The following is a 19,530-nucleotide window of genomic DNA, read 5'->3' on the forward strand; positions in this document are numbered from 1 at the left end:
ACACACACATGCAACTCTATGGTGAACGACAAATTCAAACAAGAAAGTGTTCACAAAAACAGAAAGAAAGGAGAGAGAATCTACATGTCGTAAGAACGCTCTGTGACAACGCTAGAAATATTCCCTAAACACATCAACACAGCATGTACTGGACATCACATTGTCTAAAGCCACAGGGCGCTTCAATCTTCTTGCAAAACAAGCTGCCTTCACATTTCAGACATAACACGAGCTCAACATTCGTTAATATTCACGACTAGATGTATAAATACTTGCTCACTTCTTCAGTGAAGCATGGGGGTACCATCTCCCTAACCCTTCTTGTCCATTCTCGCGTTCAAAATCCCCACGCAAGAGGCAACAGAGGGTAGCAAAGTGAACCAGACGTTTTTCAGGGAACTCCAGCAGAGCAATGGACGTGAATCCAATGAGACGACTACAACACAATAAACAGCTAGTAACCCTCCAGCCGCTGTTACCCCTTCTGCCTTCATACCTTTCTTTCCTAATGCCTCTTCATGAGCCTGGGCTGACTTAAAAAAGATTCCCAAACGAAAACCTCAGCTTGTAAATGCAATCGTAAACATTCCTTCAAGCGTGCGAAGCTTCCTCTACCCCCAAAGTTCACTGGTGTGAGCGCGTTCTTCGGAACGGGGACGGAAAATGTGAAAAAGACGACCAACAACAACCCTCAACCCGTGCTCGTCAGAGAGAGAGACTAGCATGGTCCGTGCACGTACTTTGGAAAAATGTTCATGCAAGGGAACAGCAACTTCAAAAGCAGCATTGGGAAGAGAGGCGACTTCTTACGTCCATGGATGCAGGAATCCTGCCTAAGCACTGCGGCAGGTGTGGAGCACGTAACCACAATCCTTGATTCCAGAAGCGGCATTGAAATGAGTAAAGGCTTAGCAGTCGGAGAAGTCCGACAATGGCTAGTGAAGTTACCGTCACAGCTACTCTGTTCACTGATTCACGAGTGGCTGGAAAGAGTGCGAACGGCACCAGACCTGCTTAGCATCAACGTCGCGCCGTGCCGCGACATCGTTGACAGTGGGTGCACAGAGGCGCGAAATGTCTGCATCACCTGGGCAAAACCTCCACCATTCAGATCCGAGTTTTACATCATCACTTACGTCAGAAAAGCAAATCGCTCTCGTCTCGTGATAACATGTTTTGCCCTGCAGACTACCCCTCTATCTGGCAAGGCTTGGCGACAACTCTGCGAGAAAAAATTGCAGACGTGAATAAAAAACAAATGTGTGTAATGGTCGTTAAGAGATGCTCCATGACGCAACAAGGCGATCGGAACTCGCCAAACTGAGCGTATTCTCGGTCTCTGTGACCGCGATTACATATCGTAGCGATGGCTAGTTGGGTGAGATCTATTAGCAAGTGCGCTAGTGCGAGGCATTATAGATGGTGGAGCAGCCTAGACTGTATCCTACTTCGTGGTATACAAGCTACAGCAATCTAAGAACTACTAGTGGGGAAGCATGGGTAGCACAGTCAGGTGACTTACTATCACTAGGTAAATTCAATGCCACCAATGAAACATGCCATATTCGCAAACAGTCTGGGGAGCACCATTTCCCGAGTAATTACGACCATTTCCTTCCAGTGGGCTATGCATGTATACTTCCAATATTTTGAAAACCAACTGTACGGCGGCCTTCACGTTTATCCTAACAATTTGCAAATATCCCAAACAACGAGCAATTTTCTTATTTTGAACGGGGTTTGTCTAACATGCCAATCCTAAGTTTACTGCTGAATGCTGGAAATCTGGACAAATGGAATAATCTATCGCAGTGTGCCCAAGTACATTATGACCCCAAAATTAGACCACCCTTATCGAATGTACTGTAGCAGACAAACCAAATAACAAGTTAGGCCTCACAAGCTGAGCCTGACAGGAAACATCCTTTCACTTTGGCCACATTATGAGATGTCAGCATAAAATCCACTAGCATGCCTAGTTTAGAGCTTACCCCATATTTGGCAACAGGACATCTAGCACTGTGAAATCAGACCCTGATAAGGAATGTTCTGCCTGTTCATTTATCCATCATGTAATACGTAAACAACATACAAGAAGCATAGGAAGCCTGACCAATGTGCACCCTACAATGAGCCACATAGGCCTTACATTGGGCAGTACTGGCCCTATTAATATCCAACACAGGCCTCACTTCCAATGCTACTTGGGTACACTTGGCAATCTCAGACTCTGCTTGCAAGTACCCAGGTGCAAGTACCTGGGTGCATGGGTGCAAGTACCCGTACGTTTAGCCTGACTACCAGCGGGGCATCCACTTAAAGCTTTTCGACTACAGGACGTCCACTTAAAGCTTGCATTGCTGAAAATCTTTGACAGCTGGAGTGAAATTTCATTCTCCCATGCTCGAGGTGAAAACTGTGCAAGTTAAAAAATGTGTGAGCAAGCCACAGCATGTGTTTGAGGTATGCATGCAACTCCATTAAATGTGGTATATGTTACAGCTAGAGCCAGGAGCTAATGTGCAGGCCTGAGCTAGATGAATGAAGAAGGTGCGTCCTGAAGTCAGTCACGTTGCAGGTTTAACTTAGATTAGGAGAGACCTCAGTCCCCTGTTGAGCTACAAATGTTCTATGGGAACACAAGGAATGTAGGAGATGTAAATTCAAGACGATGAGCAAAACGAGAACAAGGTGTAAGCAGGAGCCAATGTTTCGACAAGTGGACTTGTCTTTTTCAAGGCGACATGAGCTCTTCTTGGCACAGTGTGTATAGGTACGGTTCTTACAAAGGGAAGAGAGGGTAAGGTGGGTGGGTGAGACAATGACCGAGGGAGTGTTAGCGGCGAGGGTGTAGAATCGAAAAGAAAGGTGCGCTACTGGACATCGGTGGAAGAATGTGAGGTAGCGGCATGTGTCGGCCAGTTTACATGTCACTGTAGGTTCCTCGCCCTCACCTCTAACACACCCTCGTCACTAACACACTAACACATCCTCAGTCATTGCCTTGCCCACCCGCCTTACCCTCTCCCCCCTTAGGAAGAACCGTATCTATATATACTGCGCCGAGGAAAGCGTATATAGGAAAGCGCCGAGGAAAGCGAGGAAAGCGCCGAGGAAGTGCTTTCACCTTCTCGTTTTGCTCAAATGTTCTTTGAGCAACACAACATGGCAGCTGACGTTTACAGCCAACTGGACAGCCATACGCAAACACTCGACACATTCTTAAAAGATGCGCATGCATTGGTATACAGCAAGATGCTTTGATACGAATTCATCATGCACGTTGATGAGGAAGAATGGAATGTATCAACGTTGGGCAACAGGTTAATATTCGGACAAATATTAAATACCTTCTTAACATTTTGTGTGTGTGTGTGTGTGTGTGTGTGTGTGTGTGTGTATATATATATATATATATATATATATATATATATATATATATATATATATATATATATATATATATATATATATATATATATATATATATATACACACATTCATTGTGGCAAAATACCTGTCTTTGTGTGTTAGTGCACTACCCGAAACCATACTTTGCCGGGTGGAAACTGGTATCGTTAGTATCGGTGCAAGCCTGCACAGAATAAAGATAGGTATCAACATATGCAACAACCAGTTTCTGGATACTGTTTCCTGGAAAAAGTGAATGCTTGCATTTTACTCTGATGTGCTTAAAGATATATTTTTTGCACTGGCGCAGCGTACTGCAGATTTTGCAGATTTCCTGCAGGTTTAGCAACTAGCAGTTGTCGAACTTTCTTGAAATGCACAAGACAGGAAGTATTGTGCGTAGTTGCGAGTCTGCACGAGTGGTAGCTGCGGTCATTGAGATTATTTTTTTTTCGGATTAAATAGAATTAAAAGTAAATTATTAAGTTAATTTGGAATGCTTCGATCAATTATGCATAGTAATCATGACTTTGAAGAAATTGTTAAATGACAGCCTAACTGCGGTCAGTCACTGAATTACCTGTCCCATGTTAATCCCTGTTTCATTTTCCCTAGGCCTGCAGGCCTCTTCTATTAAATAAATGACAAGAGTCGCATAGAGTTGGCAAGGTTCACTAGACTACAATCAACCACCGCAGTTGGCACGTTTATGGCGCAACGTTAATACCACTGCTTACATTTTCAGCAGAGTGATTCCGACAGCCTTTTGGGTAGAAAGGTTGAGATCAGTGAACAGATTTAGTTGCAGCCACAGTGTCGCACATGAATGGTCACAGTACTTCTGAGTGCTTTCAAAGAAGTCATGTGCAACACATTATGGTAATACAGTAAACTAAACACGCCTAGTATGCATTGAAGAAAGATTTTTCCACCCCGAGCAAATTTTTCCACCTGCACATGTCTGTAGCGATATTGTCATTTAAAAAACGTTGCGTTCAAAAAACTTGTTCCAAAGCTTCAGCAGAGAAAACACTTAGCAAAGAATTGGACTTGGGGAAAAACAATTAATTTGGCAGCACTTGCCTCTATGTTCCAGCCAGAGAAATATGGCTTTTTCCTGCTCGACTTCCCGACAGGGGTGTCATTCTTATTGTCTATATTTGAGCCCTTCCCTGATGTTCCTGGCACCAAATTCCGAAATTACCACGTTATGAAAAGCGCCACCTTTCTTACAATTAACCCCACTCTTGATACAGGATGCTTAACCAGCTGGCACAGAATGCATTTCATCATCATCATCATCATCATCATCATCCTGGTTACGCCCACTGCAGGGCAAAGACATCTCCCATTCTTCTCCAACTACCCCGGTCATGTACTAATTGTGGCCATGTCGTCCCTGCAAACTTCTTAATCTCATCCACCCACCTAACTCTCTGTCGCCCCCTGCTACGCTTCCCTTCCCTAGGAATCCAGTCCGTAACCCTTAATGACAATCGGTTATCTTCCCTCCTCATTACATATCCTGCCCATGCCCATTTCTTTCTCTTGATTTCAACTAATATGTCATTAACTCGCGTTTGTTCCCTCACCCAATCTGTTCTTTTCTTATCCCTTAACGTTACACCCATCATTATCCTTTCCATAGCTCTTTCCATAGAATGCATTCAGCAAGGTCTAAATGTTTACATTCACAGTCACTAATACTAGCACACAAGCAGCATCCTTCGCGTGCCTCCAACAGTTAGAAAAAACAGTTTCCTCCTCTCAAAGGAAGTTACAACCTGTCAATGATAACTTTGTGACCCTTAAATGCAGTGCATGCTTTAGGTTCATTATAAACAGGCAGTAGGAAACGACACTTTTGGCATAGGGTTGTAAGAATGTGTGCTCCCATTTGCCAAGCAAGCGGTGTTTTACCCTTTTAGAAGCGCGATGAGACATCATCAAGCTGCAACCGCAAAACTGCGGACACCATGCCAAACGCGCAGTGCATAGGATTAAAAAGCAGAAAATGTTGTATAGATCATATGTACACACAATGTGTCATAACACATACGGGGTAGGTTAGAGATCACCCCAAGCCACAGAGACCCTGGAGACATTGCTTCTCGCAGCTATGTCAAATACACACTGATCAACAAAGTTTTTTTGGTCAATACCAGGCCCAGTGCACACAACGTGAACGTGGTAAGCAAGCTCTGTTTGTAAAACGAACGAATGAATAGCAAGAAAAAAACTTGCAAAGTCCTTGTCCACTAATCTGCAAGCCCTTTAACAATCACATTTATGAGGCTGAGCATCCTAGGGTGGGTTACAGACAGGATCACAACACGCATTTCTCTAAGAAGGCTGAGCAAGTTGATTACTTTAAGCATTCCAGGCTGCGTTAACGTCACAGGCACAACTAAGTGGGCAATAGAAGATATACAACAGATATCAGAAGCTGTAGATTTCTTAGTTGTTTGCAGTGATCGTTGTTTGCTTGACAACGCGCAGGCAACACCTTCTTGCACGCAAGAACACCCGGCACAGAATGTCAAGAAATAATGGCATATAATATGGCATGCCATACAGTACGGCACGACACCAAGTACGAATGCCAAGTTCACAAGGTTGAGAAATGCTCTGAAACTGGCATCAAAACGTTGTGTAACAAGCTGAAGAAAAGACAAGAAATAGCTTTGTTACAATGCAGAGGCAATGTGGTGTGGTTGTGAGAAAAACGGTCACAAAGTCTTATACAGAAGAAAAGTGTGGCAGCGCGTGCCGAGGTGGGACGTGGTGTGGGTTCGACGTGCAATGACACAGAAAGCATAAAAATGAAGTGTGATGAAATGGAGTTACGTTAACAAACAGGGATGAGTCCGTATGTTCACGTCAGAAACAACGATTGCAACAACTCCCCGAAGCCTCTAATTTGCCTGTGCGCTGGCCACAATGTGCTCAATTTCAAGTCGTACTAGTGGCACTCAGGTCTGGGGTAATGAATGTTTCTAGGTTCTGCGTGTCACCAAAACGCAGTCTGCACCAGTATGAAGACCAATTATATATGTTTCGACCGCACAAGAACTTTCCAAGCACTACCATGGACAAATGAATCCTGAATGGAAAATTTTAAGATTCAGGAAATTTCACTTGAGGCACGTGACACAGTACTAGCACTGTTGATTTTTGACTTTGACACACCATACATTGTTTGAAGAGAAATCTTATTACACACCTATTTATGAAAACCAGCAAGGAAATCTGTCATCATTCTGCGTTCGTGTTTCAATTGCCCTGTTTTTCAATTCATATGTCTGCAAATAAAGTGCATAACCAAGGAATGACAACTTCATGAGTTGACATAAGGAATATGAACACTGACCTAAAATGGCACAGATTAGCTGGCTTTGATTCCATAGAGTTCATCAGCCGGTTCCCAAGGCTGACTTAAGTGAGACTCTCATTGATTCGGTCAACCATGCACTTTCAGTGCTCAGAAAACAGTACTGGGCAGAGAAAGCTTGGCCAGTTCACAGGAAACCAGAGTAACACTTTTGTGCAATAACAAAAACAAGTCTGCATGTCCAGATGTCAGTGGCATCTGGATATTCAGGTGAGAATAAAAAACCTCAAAGACCAAGCCCTCCTTGAGGTTCCCTGACAGCACAGTGAGTTCACAGAAAATCGAAGCAACCTTTCATGCCATTACAAGAAGTCGTCTGCTCGTCCACCATATGCAAATGGCATTCAGACATCTGGAATGTGGCACATCGTCTGCACATCTTGACGTCTGGAATGTGACACCCAGATGTCCAGATGTCCAGGTGAGGGTGTAAAGCCTTTGTGAAGATCGAGCCTCTTCGAGGCATTCTTCAGGAAGTGGGGAAAGTAGGGAACAAGACAGCACAACAACGGCTGGGATGCATTCGACGCACGACGATGATGACAACAGCACGTTGCCACTGCCGTGGTCACTTTTCCCGGCTGCCAGCGAACGCGATGCACCGCGGGTCCATTTGTTCACGTCTTCGCCTTGTCCGAGGCAGCCGGCTCCACGGTCGTGTTGACACTCATCACAAGCATCTCGATAGTGTGCGAGCCCGGAAGGCCCGAGCCGGCAAGGTTGGGCGAGTCTGCTTCAAAGTTTTCGAGCGGAACTTGGACGCAGACCAAATTCCACTGCCGAAGCAGGCCTTCCATCGAGTAGTCCGCACTGGAAGTAGGACAGAGAGAAATTTGGTTTTCCCTCCTAGCGCCTGTCTCTACAGGGCAATGCCACTATCTTGTCTCCAAATGGCTTAAAAATGAGACAAAGAACATTGTGGCCACCTTGTGAGTGCAAGATTCCATGAAGACTAAAAGTTTCCAGCGAAAAGTTTCAAGCAATAACAAAATGGTAAAGTTAATGGCTGTGGGAAGCACAAAACAGATGGAAACACAGAAGCAGATGACACAAGTGCGTGTCTTGTCTGTCCCTCATGTTACCGTCTGTTTTGTGCAGCTAGTTTGCAGTGGATTCATAGCAGTTTGCCTAATTACAGTGTTTCATGGGTTACTACTAAAAAAAAAGCGCACTAAATGAATCATTGATTTCTTGGTAAAAAGCAACAAGCTAGCTTGGACCAACTAAAGCACTCGTAAGTTGCATTTTTGAAAACTGAGCAGGTGAAGACGGACCAAATAAAAGAAATTAGACGAAGCCAGGCACAGGCTTGCAACTGAATTTATTGAAATCAAACACAAAATAAGCATGCTAGCTGCCCCTCCTACATGCATCACCTGGTCAAACGTGAACAAAAAAAAAAAAAACAATGGTCACCATGAAACATAATTATTCATGCAAGATGCGCTTCGAATGTGCGCAAATTCTTCACTTCGCCTGTTCGGTCTTCAAGAATGCAATTGTGCCAACTTGCCCCACTATCCGTACTTTTGATATGTAAGTAGTTTGTACACATCTGGAAGTGAAGTGAAGTGGAACAGTCTATAAAGCATACAGAGAAGAGGATGACACCGAAATCCTGACTTCAACACAATGTCATTACCTCGACTGGTCTATGTACGTACACGGCCAAAACAGCAAATTAGTACAGCAAGGAATAAGTAACACTTGTGTTTTATTTGTTATTTTGTTTATACACACTATATAAAAATGACTGACAAATGCAATGAAATTTCGCTGAAGTCAGCACTGTGATGTCACTCTTTCTTGTTCTTGCAGTTATGCACTTGACACTTTTCTATGAGTTAACTCAGCATAAGTCGTCTTATACAAAGCCGGGAGTCAAAGTCACCTCCTTAATTGTAGGTGGAGAACACATCATAAAACAACCAATTGGAGTTAAATTGCATGACCTGTAGTAGCAATCTGCATTGCTTTCCCAACAGAGTAGTTGTTTAGCGCATGGGTGCTCACCTTCGAATCTGGTAGGCGCACCAGAAACGCCCGTGGGGGTTCTGGTGCAGCAGGTAGGACACTGTGACAATGATGTTCTCAAAGTCTGCAACAAAGTGCGCGTTCAAAGATTGAGAAGAGTAAATACTAGAGGCTCTTTACATACAACTCCGACTAAAGGAACCTGCAACAGAAAGTTCACATCTCGCTCGCACGCAGTGCCACTGATGTACATGCCCTCGCTCAACTTCCAATCACCAAAAGCACGCATTGATTGAAATTGCCCCGCTGAAAAGATTGTTCTTATAACTGACTCCTTCCTGTTTTCGAAATATGCTAATTGCTTTTTTTTTAATTGTGAGTAATTTATGTTTTTCTTTTTACATTGTACTACTTGTGTTCCTAGCTCAGCTATTTCTGTACTTTGTATATTCATTTAGTTGTTTGCAATTGCATTCTTTTACATTGTTTTTGCATTTTGCCCATGCCTGCTCCCCTCAGTAATGCTGTTAAGCGCTGAGGGTAATGATAAATGAAATCAAATAATTACTAAGAGGCACAAGGCATGATTACTAAGTACCTCGAAAAGCCCTCCAACTTTTCTGTGGTACGGTATTGCGGCATCATCTAACGTTCAATCACTGAATTACAAGCATTGCCTCCCAGATTTTGGCGCACATCCTTATGCCCTCTTTCACCTCTTTGTTCTTTTTCCACCTGTCTTCCTGTGCATGTGTTACACAAAGCATATGGCACACAAAGAGCTTCAGACAAGATGACACGGACCAATACAAACACTGAGCATAACTTGCTCTTGCAAGTAAAATGTTGTGTGATTACACATATTGAGGCACATATGACACACAAGAGGCTTCAGACAAACTTGCTTGTGCAGGTAGAAAAAAAAAACAGGATCAGAGCTGTCAAACGAAATAGGCCACTACAGTAGAGGAAGTCTAGGCCTATGACACAAACATGCCATGTTGCAGATACCAGATGGCTTGGTGTTCTCAATGTACAATTGACTCATGGGTTCTCAAAATTCCTAGTGAGCACATATCACCGGCTGAATTATCACAGGGTTGAACTGCCTGAAGCTGAATATATTATCATTGGCATTATAAAGTCCACTGCAGAATGAAGGCCCCTGCCAGCAATCTACAGTTACTCTACCTGTCTTTGTTAAGTTAACCCACCATAAACAACAAATCTCGTTAAAAGACTCACCACTTCATCCAAGCCTCTGCCACTTTTAATTTAATTTCTGCTTCCTTGGCACCCGTTCTGTCAGGCCACTAGTTAGCCGTACTACATTTTACATGGCCCGGCCCATTGCAGTTTTGCCTCTCAGTCTCTACTAAAATATCAGCTACTAACATTGCACTCATTACTGCACTCTTCCTACATATACTTCCAAAAGGACTTGTTCTAGGGCAAGTTGGTGTTGAGGCTTAACATACATGCTGTTCTTGACGCAAAGTATGGAGCATGAAGCTAGGGAACAGGAAAGACACAAAGAAGCTCCAACTACCAACTGTCCAATAGCAGACCCACATAAAAAATTAAGAAGACTTCCAGACATGCGCAGTTCAGAGAATGTGTGACACAAAAACACGGCATCATGAAAGCTGCCTTTTGAAAAAGCACGCTGCAGAAGAAAAGAAATGCGATAGATGTGCCACTAACGCAAGTTTGACCCTTTCTTTCATATGGAAAAGCTTCCGAAAAAGCTTCCAACCCTCACCAGTATGGTCCCCGCTCTTGCCTACAATATTAACTTGCTCGAAGCAAGTTAAACGACAAAGTCTTCTTCGCTTTGTATCTGGATCTACTATTAAACAGTTGTAGCTGGTGCTTCTCTGTCTTTTTTTTTTTCTTATTCTCGTGCTTCACACTTCGTAGAACAACATGTATAGTGATTTTTCTACTTTCTAATGTACCGTGTGCTGTTTCTTATTCGACTGCTTGTTTTGTAGCCCCTTGAATATTACTACGAGTGGGTTCGACTTACTAGTATACGACGAAAAATCCGAATAGCAGGCTGTATTCAGAGGCTGTGGAGATATACAGCTTTATCAACAACCCTGTTGCCTGTAAACTTTCGTGGCTGACTGTACATGCACGTCTTCCTTTGTGCTGTTTTCGTGCACTACAAGTTTGTGAATGAAACAGCCTTTCCAAGCCAGTACCTTTGGGGTCGTAGAAACAGTCCGACCCCAGGATGATGTCGATGGGCCCGAGTTGGAAGAGGGCCGGGTTGAACAGGCCCCAGGAGATGGAGACCACGGGCACCTCATTGGCCGTCAGCCCGTTGGCCTCCACATTGCGTTGGCAGTTCTTGAGGCCCAGTGGCGAGCTGTCCGACAGGGTCACTCGGGCTCCCAGAAGAGCCGCTAGGATCCCCGGCAGGCCAGTGCCGGCACCGATCTGAAATGCAACGCACGGCCAGTGATACGGTATAAAGCATTCAGTTAGCGGCTAGCTGACAAAAACGTTCATGTTGCATTTTCCACCGGAAAAGCAACGCATTAAAACACCCTCAGAACAGTGTGAAAATTTGGAACGTAACCAAGGGCGTGCGATGAGACATTATATCATGCAGGCACTGCAATCAAAACACTGGCGAAATAACATTCGAGGCATATGATGTCAACAAAGAAGTAGAGTCCTGTGTCAGCCAGTCAAGTATAACCCTGTCAAAAGAAAAGAAAAGAAAAAAGAAAAAAAGAAATATTGCGTCCAGATGTGTCATAGCCTTGAAGCGGCAGTGGTTTGTCTATTTTTCATGGATGCTTTGTGCACTTGTTTATCACCACCAACTTGAGTATTGCCCTATACTATGTACATAGACTCCTCTCTTTAATAACGTTTAGTCACTAGTCAGCAGTCTTGTCTTGCGCTTCTTTATGTCCCGTCTTTTCGTGCTTTTCTAACCCCAACTTGATCAACTTTCAGAACTATGCAGCTGTGAAATAAGAGCAGCTGCTACTGACTGGTTGATAAAACAAGTCAAATGTCCTCATCCCTCTTGGTGTTGCCTTTTGTGTCCAGGAAGTGGTGCAGTAAACCAAAACAGTGATTGGCTGTCAACATGTTGCCAACATGTTGACTCACTGTGTGACTGGTTTATTGAGTGGGTCGAGCAGAAGAAAGTGACAACTTGCCTATGAGGGACGCCACAGCGGAGATCTCCAGATTAATTCAGACTGCCTGGGGTTATTCAATGCACATACAAATCTAAGCACTCCTTAATTTAATTTATTTCTTTATTTGTACTCGGTGGACTTCATGCAAAGGCACATAAAAAGAAATACCAAAAGGAGTCAAATACAAGTGCTCGAGCATTTTTGCATTCCGCCTTTGTCGGAACGTGCAAATTTTTGCCACTGCCAGCAGTTTTATAAGGAAAGAAATTATCATAATAATCAAGCTGGCTTTACCGGACAGACATGCAGGGACATGCATATTTCGCTTAAAGCATTCGAAAAAAGATTTTGTCCTTACCGCTGCACTGTTCTTCTTAAAGTTTTGCAGAAGGATTGCATTTTGGTATCTATGTCGTTTAGTGTCACGCATGCCACGGATAATTGCCTGGTCTTTAAGAAAATAGTGCAAATTCGCCTTCGTTTATGGGGATGTGAGCTGATGTCACAACGGTGCAAGCATAAACTTGTGTCACCACCTACCAGCAGCTGCAGAAAGCAGCATTTCTTGAAAGGCTGCCGCGTGTTCCGGAGGAGCGGGCAACATGCGGCAACCCTCCCTAATTGGCTGCTTTCTGCAGCTGCCAGCAGGCGGCGACACAAATTTATGCTTGCACCGTCGTGGCATCAGCTCGCATCCCTATAAACGAAGGCAAATTTGCACTATTTTCTTAAAGACCAGGCAATTAGCTCTGGCATGTGTTACACTAAATGACGTAGACTCCAAAATGTAATCCTTCTGCAAAATTATAGCAATCACAGTGCAGTGGTAAATGCAAAATCGTTTTTCGAACGTCTTAAGCAAGATATGCGTGTCCCTGTACTTAATGCCTGAACACACACAGGTGGAACACAGCGTACTTCAATGCAAAACATGAGGTATGTCACCGAACACAACTGGCAACTGCCTGCACATTCTACATACTCGAAGCGTAGAAAATTACTGCATCGTTGCACTTATAATCTGCATCGAAAATTCTAGATGTTTATTAGGTACAAGGTTTGAGTTTGGTTTCATTTCATTTATTATCACCTTGAAGGCCCGAAGGCATCACTAAACAATGGTGTTCTACATTGCCGTGAAGCTGCATTGGAGCCCAAAATTTACATTTAGCTCAAACTTTCGCTTTTGTACCTAAAACTTCCATTAAATTAAATGGCACATTATACGACTAAATGTACAGTACAGCTGCTGCAGCAAATTGCACCAAAAGAACTTGCATGTGCCGGAAGAGCATTGCCGCAATCAGTAATAAACAAAGATGACTGCAGCCAGACAATGAACAATGATGGGTCATTGGCAGGAGTTCAGTTGGGTTATCTTGTGGCAAACACGACAGGAAGTGTTGATAACAGCCCGGCCCGAGCAGTGTACCAAAGACCCATAATTCAAGTAAACAAGGCCAAGGCTCTGTGCCAGTTTGGGTACTTCCACGGCCATTGTCATGTCCTTGCATGAGCCAAGCTAAGAACACCGTCTTTGTGTTTCTACAGCAAATGCAAAACAATGTGTGCAAAACAACATGCACGTAGCATGCCTAAACCAACGACCTGCCAAAATGTGACAAGGACAGTGTTTTCTGATCCCATGGTCTGCCGACCTCCAAAGGTTCAAGGGATCCTGCAGGGACCTGTCTCGCAATGCATCATCAATGAGCATCATCGATCTAAAAGAGTGAATGAGATGCCTGAAATGACATTTCTGTGTGAAATTCGACTCTCCATATTGATTAAAATGGGAAAAAGAACAAAAACGAGAATGACATTCCAATCAGACCAGACTCTCATCTTTGACAGGCCTGAGACGTTTACTACCAGAAGGAAACACCAATTCTAATAATGACCGTAAGTTATCTCAATGGTTGTTGAACTCTCATATCACAGTAACCTGTACAAAGGTGCTCAATTTCACATTTACAGGTGACACAGCTGTTACCACAAATAGTGGTGCTAGTTTTCACATTCTATTAATTTTTATTCAGATCTAAATGCAACACCAATAATTCATTTTTGCAGGAGCAACTCATAATTGGCTGTAGTACAACACATCAAGTTGCCAGCTAGGTGTCTACATGGTGCTTGGCACTAGAGTCACCCATAAACTGCTTTTGTAAATTTTGCTATGGTTGATGTTAGCTTCGTGATTGGTGAAGAATAACTGCCCAGCCAAACCATGTCGGCCTCTTTCCACATAAAGCGGCTGAATGCAGTTATCTGCAGACAAAGCTTTACTCAGCAAAGCAACCTTCCGAACACTCTACCGTTCCCTGGCAAGAAATCTTGCACAATAGATGAATGCTCCAGCAGAGCCTAATATGAACACATCTTCATATTTTACCATCAGAATCGGGGCCGACGTTTTCATCCCTGCATTCTGCTAAAACAGCAATGCCAAAGCATATGCATAGGACTAAATCTGTTGTTTGTTTGATTGTACAGCCAATGGAAATTGTATGAGAGGGTCCAAATTGCTGTAAATGTTTAGCTGGAATGAGGACACTTGAGAGTAACACTAAGTCAAGCTTAAACTGAGCTCGCATGCCTTTAAAACCTTATTTTCATTCTGTTGCTAGAAAATAGTCCATTAATGATTATCACTGCAGCAAATTCAGGACCCTGCTTGACTTTCTTGCCGTAGGCTCAGTTGCTGGTAAGTCAGTGCGACACCACGATTAAAGTATTTTCTCACACTTGGGTTGCATTGGGGGCAGGAAAAATTGTCAAAACTTGCTAGTTTGAGCCTTTGGTTCCCCCAGAAATGTGACGTGGTCATTATTTGCCTGTTAACTATTGACCAAGCAGATGCTGTCAAAATCTGCGACGTCACAACGAGCTGATGTGGGAACTTCGGGCCCAGTGTCAACCCCCCTCTTTTATTTCTGATTTTTTTTTTTCTGGCTTGCCGATCTGGAAAGCCTTTCGAAGTAAGGATGGTTGTTGTGCTGTTGCGAAAGCTTAACTTCGTTTTACTTCATTTTCCTTGTGGTCCCACTTCAAGCGATGTGACTTGCAGCCAGTCACCAGCCAGTGAAATGAGCCCGATTGCACTCACCTCGAGAATGCGTTTGCCCTTGATGTGCTCCCGGTTGAACCAGAGGTACTGGGCCAAAACGGGACTGCAGGGCCAGACGTACATGCCGTAACTTGGGTCCAGCATCTGCACCAAGCGTGACAGGATGCGTGCGTTTGGAGACTTGGTCTTCCCTACAAGCTGCAGGAACTAGGGCACATTCTTGGTCGATCACTTTTGGGGATATCAGTTTCAGTACCAGAATCACTTTAAGTGTCACCAATCACTTTCAGGGATACCTATGTCTGTGCCAGAGTCACTTTTGCTATCAGCAAACACTTTCAGAGATATCTATGTTAGTGCCAGTAGCACTTTTGCTATTATCAATCACTTTTGGGGATACTTATGTCAGTGCCAATATATAACTTTCGCTATCATCAATCACTTTTGGGGATATGAGCTCCAGTGCCAGTATCACTTTCACTATCATTGATCACTTTGGGCCGATTTCGGAGATATCAGTTTCAGTACCAGTTTCTCCGATGTCAGATTTATTGGACAAGCCTGCGAGCAGGATGCCCATGACTCCAATGACATGTCGTGCTGGATGATTTGCTAGGCAAAAGTATGAATAAATGTGATTGACCAAGAATACGGTGCCAGTACAAGTAACAGTTGTAATGTGTGTGTGGTATAGATTGAACTTAATACAGAACATGAGGCTAATTAGTGCTCTAACACTGCATGCAGCTAATGCTCCACATGATGACCTTCAGGCTGACCTTGTTCAAATGGCTGCTCAACTCATGTACAAGCACGACTACACCTTTTCCTTTAATTGTCCAGAAAAGAAATTAAATGGAGTGTGGGATTCCCATTAATATTCAGCAGAGGTTTCTCTAGCTTTGCCATGGTACGGTATGATTCAATATTGAGGGGCGCACTTAACTGTTTCGTTACTGCTAGAAACGTGCTCATGTTTGTTCCTGTTATGTTTTACCGTTTTATTTCAAGACGTAGTACTCACAATGAATACCACGATACATTAAATTATAGTCTTAGCTTCAGTGTATTGAGTGAATGTAAGGCAGTAATAGATACTCAGGCAGTTTCTCTTAATTTCTATGTGACATTTCAAAGCAGCACCTCAAGGAACCCGAATCAAGGTAATAATTTGCTATCTTTAGTATAAGTACTAAAAGAACGAAAAATTCTGAAATACACAAATTATGCACCTGGCTTTTACCTCCCAACTCTTGTAAGTTGGACCACGCAACAATATTATTATGCAGATTTGGTGGCATCAATATAAGCCAAGGTAATGCCCATATTACGCGGCAGAGCAGTACTTTCCCAAATGTGAAAACAGGTAAGCTCCTATTGTGCGGGGGGCATTTGTTTTTGCAAATTGCAGCAGGCACCTGGTCAATTTTTACTTCATTCTTTAGGCTCGTTAAGCAACGGCTGTCAGGTCAGGGAGAATGCAGAAGCTTCCTCGTCCTTGTATACTGCGGTGGATCAGCTTTTCTCTGCAAGCAAGCTGGTTTAGTACATGTTCAAGCGGCACTGGAGCATCCACATGCTTTGTACAGCTCCCGTACGGGCGTCTCGTACGGGCGTGCGGACATTAATACGGAGTGTTGCACAACACTGTACAGTAAATAATACAGGCACTTGCACAGGCGGTGCTCAAAACGAAGAGATTAGACTGATAGTCAAGCTTCGGTCGAAGGTCATTCTGAAATCGACTGCATACACTCGTGCGAGTGAAAGGCGCAAACGAAAGGAGAGACTGCTCGTAATGCCTTGTACACACACTGTCAAAACGCTGATGAATAAAAGCAACCCACGGAGGAAAATGTTGCACTTTTTATTAGTCAAACGGAATTATGTATATAACATGCATTCATGGGCATCTATCATTGTCTGAGACATTGTTAATACAGCCTGGACTTGAGGTCGCCAAAATTAGACAACGCTAAAGAAGCTTCTGTGTCACCGTTGCTGCTGTCATTTTAAAACTGTGTTGCCGCATCGGCCAAAGCACAAATCTTGCATCATTACATTGAGGAAGTGTTAGGAGCACTGGAGACTAATTTCGACAATATCTCCAGTGAAAGCTCTATTTTTCCAGACTCCCCAATCTGCCAAAAATTGTCAAATCTGAGCAGTAGTTAAAGTTCAGTCAGCATTTCAGATGGCGCATCATGTCGCTAGCAGAGCTATTCCAACAGAAATGATTAACACTGTGTTGAAATACTGTCGAACACATTGATCAATTTATATAGGCCCAGTAAAGGAAGACTTAAATGGCAATAAAACCAATATTACTGGAACATTTCTTCAACTTCCTCAGAAAAAGTGATCTGGTGCTTTGGGTTGACATTTAAAAATAAGAATATATAGTTTATGATTCTGTGTCACATCTCAGCAACAATCAATGGCAAAATACTAAGTCAGCGTCTTTGAGAGCGGCTTATAATGCACATCCATAATGTATATAGTTTGACTACTAAAGGCATGCTTTCAAACTGTGTTTACGTTATTAATTTTATAGCTTGTCCGTAAACATATTACTCTTTACGGAATCTGGGGTTACGGGACATGTGGACAGCAGCAAATGGCACTGGTAACGACATCTCATGATGCTTTCTTCAATCACAATGTGTTAGGCACAATGTCATGTACATGTGTGTTCTTAATGAAGAAAAATTTTTTGAGGCTGCACGTTAACAATTACGTTTCTCTGAAAACTTTATACCAGCGGCTAAGTAGAATATGGTCGACTACAACAATAATAAGTCTGTGTGCTCTCTTGTTAATGTATTAACTCTATGTACGCTCTATGCTACAGGCATTATAATATCTGTGCCACTAACCCCGTCACTCATATTTACGTCTCTAGTAAACCAGTATTCGGCAGAGGCCAGTGCGTCCACAGACAAACTAAACCTATTATTTTATGATTCCAGCCTCAAAATAATGAATGTGTGGTGTGTAAAACCTGGCAATAGGAAGACTCTCATACACAGCTATATATATGGCTTCGCATACACCTTGCCCAGGTCATTAGAAGGAGACTGGGACATTTCTACCGCATCGATGACACTCATTTTCCCATACCACAATATACCTGGCCGGCTAGTCCTAAAAGTCATTCGTGTGCTATAATATGAGCACATAAATGCTCACATTATATATAGCATGTTGCGTGAAGGGTACTTTCCATTGCGGATCAAAAGAGGTCCTTTAATGGGAAATCTCGCCGATCACGTTTAACAATGTACGTCAGAACGACGGAACTAAATCTTCAATTGTAATTCAATAGTCAGCTGTGTTGTTAACTCTTTCACACGAGCCAAGGGGGGTTGCAATATGGAACTTAAATGGCTGCATGTTCACAAAGCTTGCGTCAAAAAACTCTTCAGCTATATATATCCATCACGTACAAACATAATGATAGTATAAAGGCTAGCTGTTGGCGTAAGCGTAACATATTACTGCGAAACATCGATCATTTTCATAGCGTGGCCTGCGCACCATGCTGATATCGTGACATGTCGCATGGAAGCAAGCCCAGCAAGCCGCCGATCACGTGACTTGGCATTCTGGCCTCTCTTATCACGCGTAAATTGTGTTTAGGACATGCACAGAGCACGAGATAGACAACACAAGCTTTCACCGATCGCTATACAGAAATCGGTCGACGAGGATCTACGTCTACATACAATCTAACAGCTTGTCGCGAGGCAAAAGTGACAGTCATCTCAACAGAACAATCTAGAACAAGTTGTTGGATTTCTCTCTCGCTCTTCTTTTTCTTCGTGCGGTGGTTACACGCGCCTTATCCTCTACGGCCTCGTCTACCAATCGTTCGCTCAAATCAAATTAAAGCCACCGGTTGCGTAAACAAGATGTCCGAAACCGAAACTGGCTTTCCCGGCTTTCTTCTTGCGCGCGCAGCGCGCCCTAGACTGATAGCACATCGCGATAACGCGCCGCCCGCTTACCTCGATGATCTTGACAGTGAGCGACTCCTTGTGCGACTCGAAGACGAACGTCCTCGTCTTGTGGTTGCCGTCGCCGTTCTCCATGTAGTCTGGCTGCCTCATCCGCTGTTTTTTGCGACTCAGTGCCATGTCCGCTCAACGCGTTCGACGTCGAAGGGGCTGCGGGCGCCTCTGATCACGACCAGCGACTGTCGCGATCACGCTACATGCTAACCTACGCACGGCCCTACGCGCCTATACCTAGAACAATAACGGCTACGCCCCTGGCGAAGAAACAGAAGACACATATCCGAGCGAACAAGAAACTAAGCTAAACATAAAACGGCCTAAAACACAATACACACACACCGAAAATTGGCGCACGCAAGGCGCCTCCCTCACTAGCGCTCCCCCATCTTTGAATAGCTTCGCCGCACTGCACCGACCGCAGCGCCCTCGGATTTTTCCGGCGGCGGTGACGGGAAACGCGTCCGCGCGCGGTGTCGTCTGCTCGAGCGGCGCAGACGACGCGAA

At 43.7% G+C, this 19,530-nt stretch overlaps 1 protein-coding gene across 2 annotated transcripts; it reads right to left on the reverse strand.

Moving 5' to 3' along the window:
* Window positions 1–5,950: 5,950 nt before the first annotated feature.
* LOC139048945 (histone-arginine methyltransferase METTL23-like) lies at window positions 5,951–19,431 on the reverse strand. 2 transcript variants are annotated; one of them, XM_070523937.1, is made up of 5 exons: window positions 19,018–19,431; window positions 15,050–15,154; window positions 10,984–11,221; window positions 8,816–8,900; window positions 5,951–7,612 (listed from the first exon to the last, which is right to left on the reverse strand). In XM_070523937.1, the coding sequence occupies exons 1-5, from the start codon at window positions 19,144–19,146 to the stop codon at window positions 7,420–7,422; spliced, it is 750 nt and encodes a 249-aa protein (XP_070380038.1). In that variant the 5' UTR covers window positions 19,147–19,431; the 3' UTR covers window positions 5,951–7,419. The 2 variants fall into 2 exon arrangements, with proteins under 2 accessions (XP_070380038.1, XP_070380039.1); XM_070523938.1 differs by lacking the exon at window positions 19,018–19,431 and adding an exon at window positions 18,736–18,835.
* Window positions 19,432–19,530: the final 99 nt, after the last annotated feature.

Source organism: Dermacentor albipictus, chromosome 8, assembly GCF_038994185.2.
Source record: "Dermacentor albipictus isolate Rhodes 1998 colony chromosome 8, USDA_Dalb.pri_finalv2, whole genome shotgun sequence".
Classification (NCBI taxonomy): Eukaryota; Metazoa; Arthropoda; class Arachnida; order Ixodida; family Ixodidae; genus Dermacentor; species Dermacentor albipictus.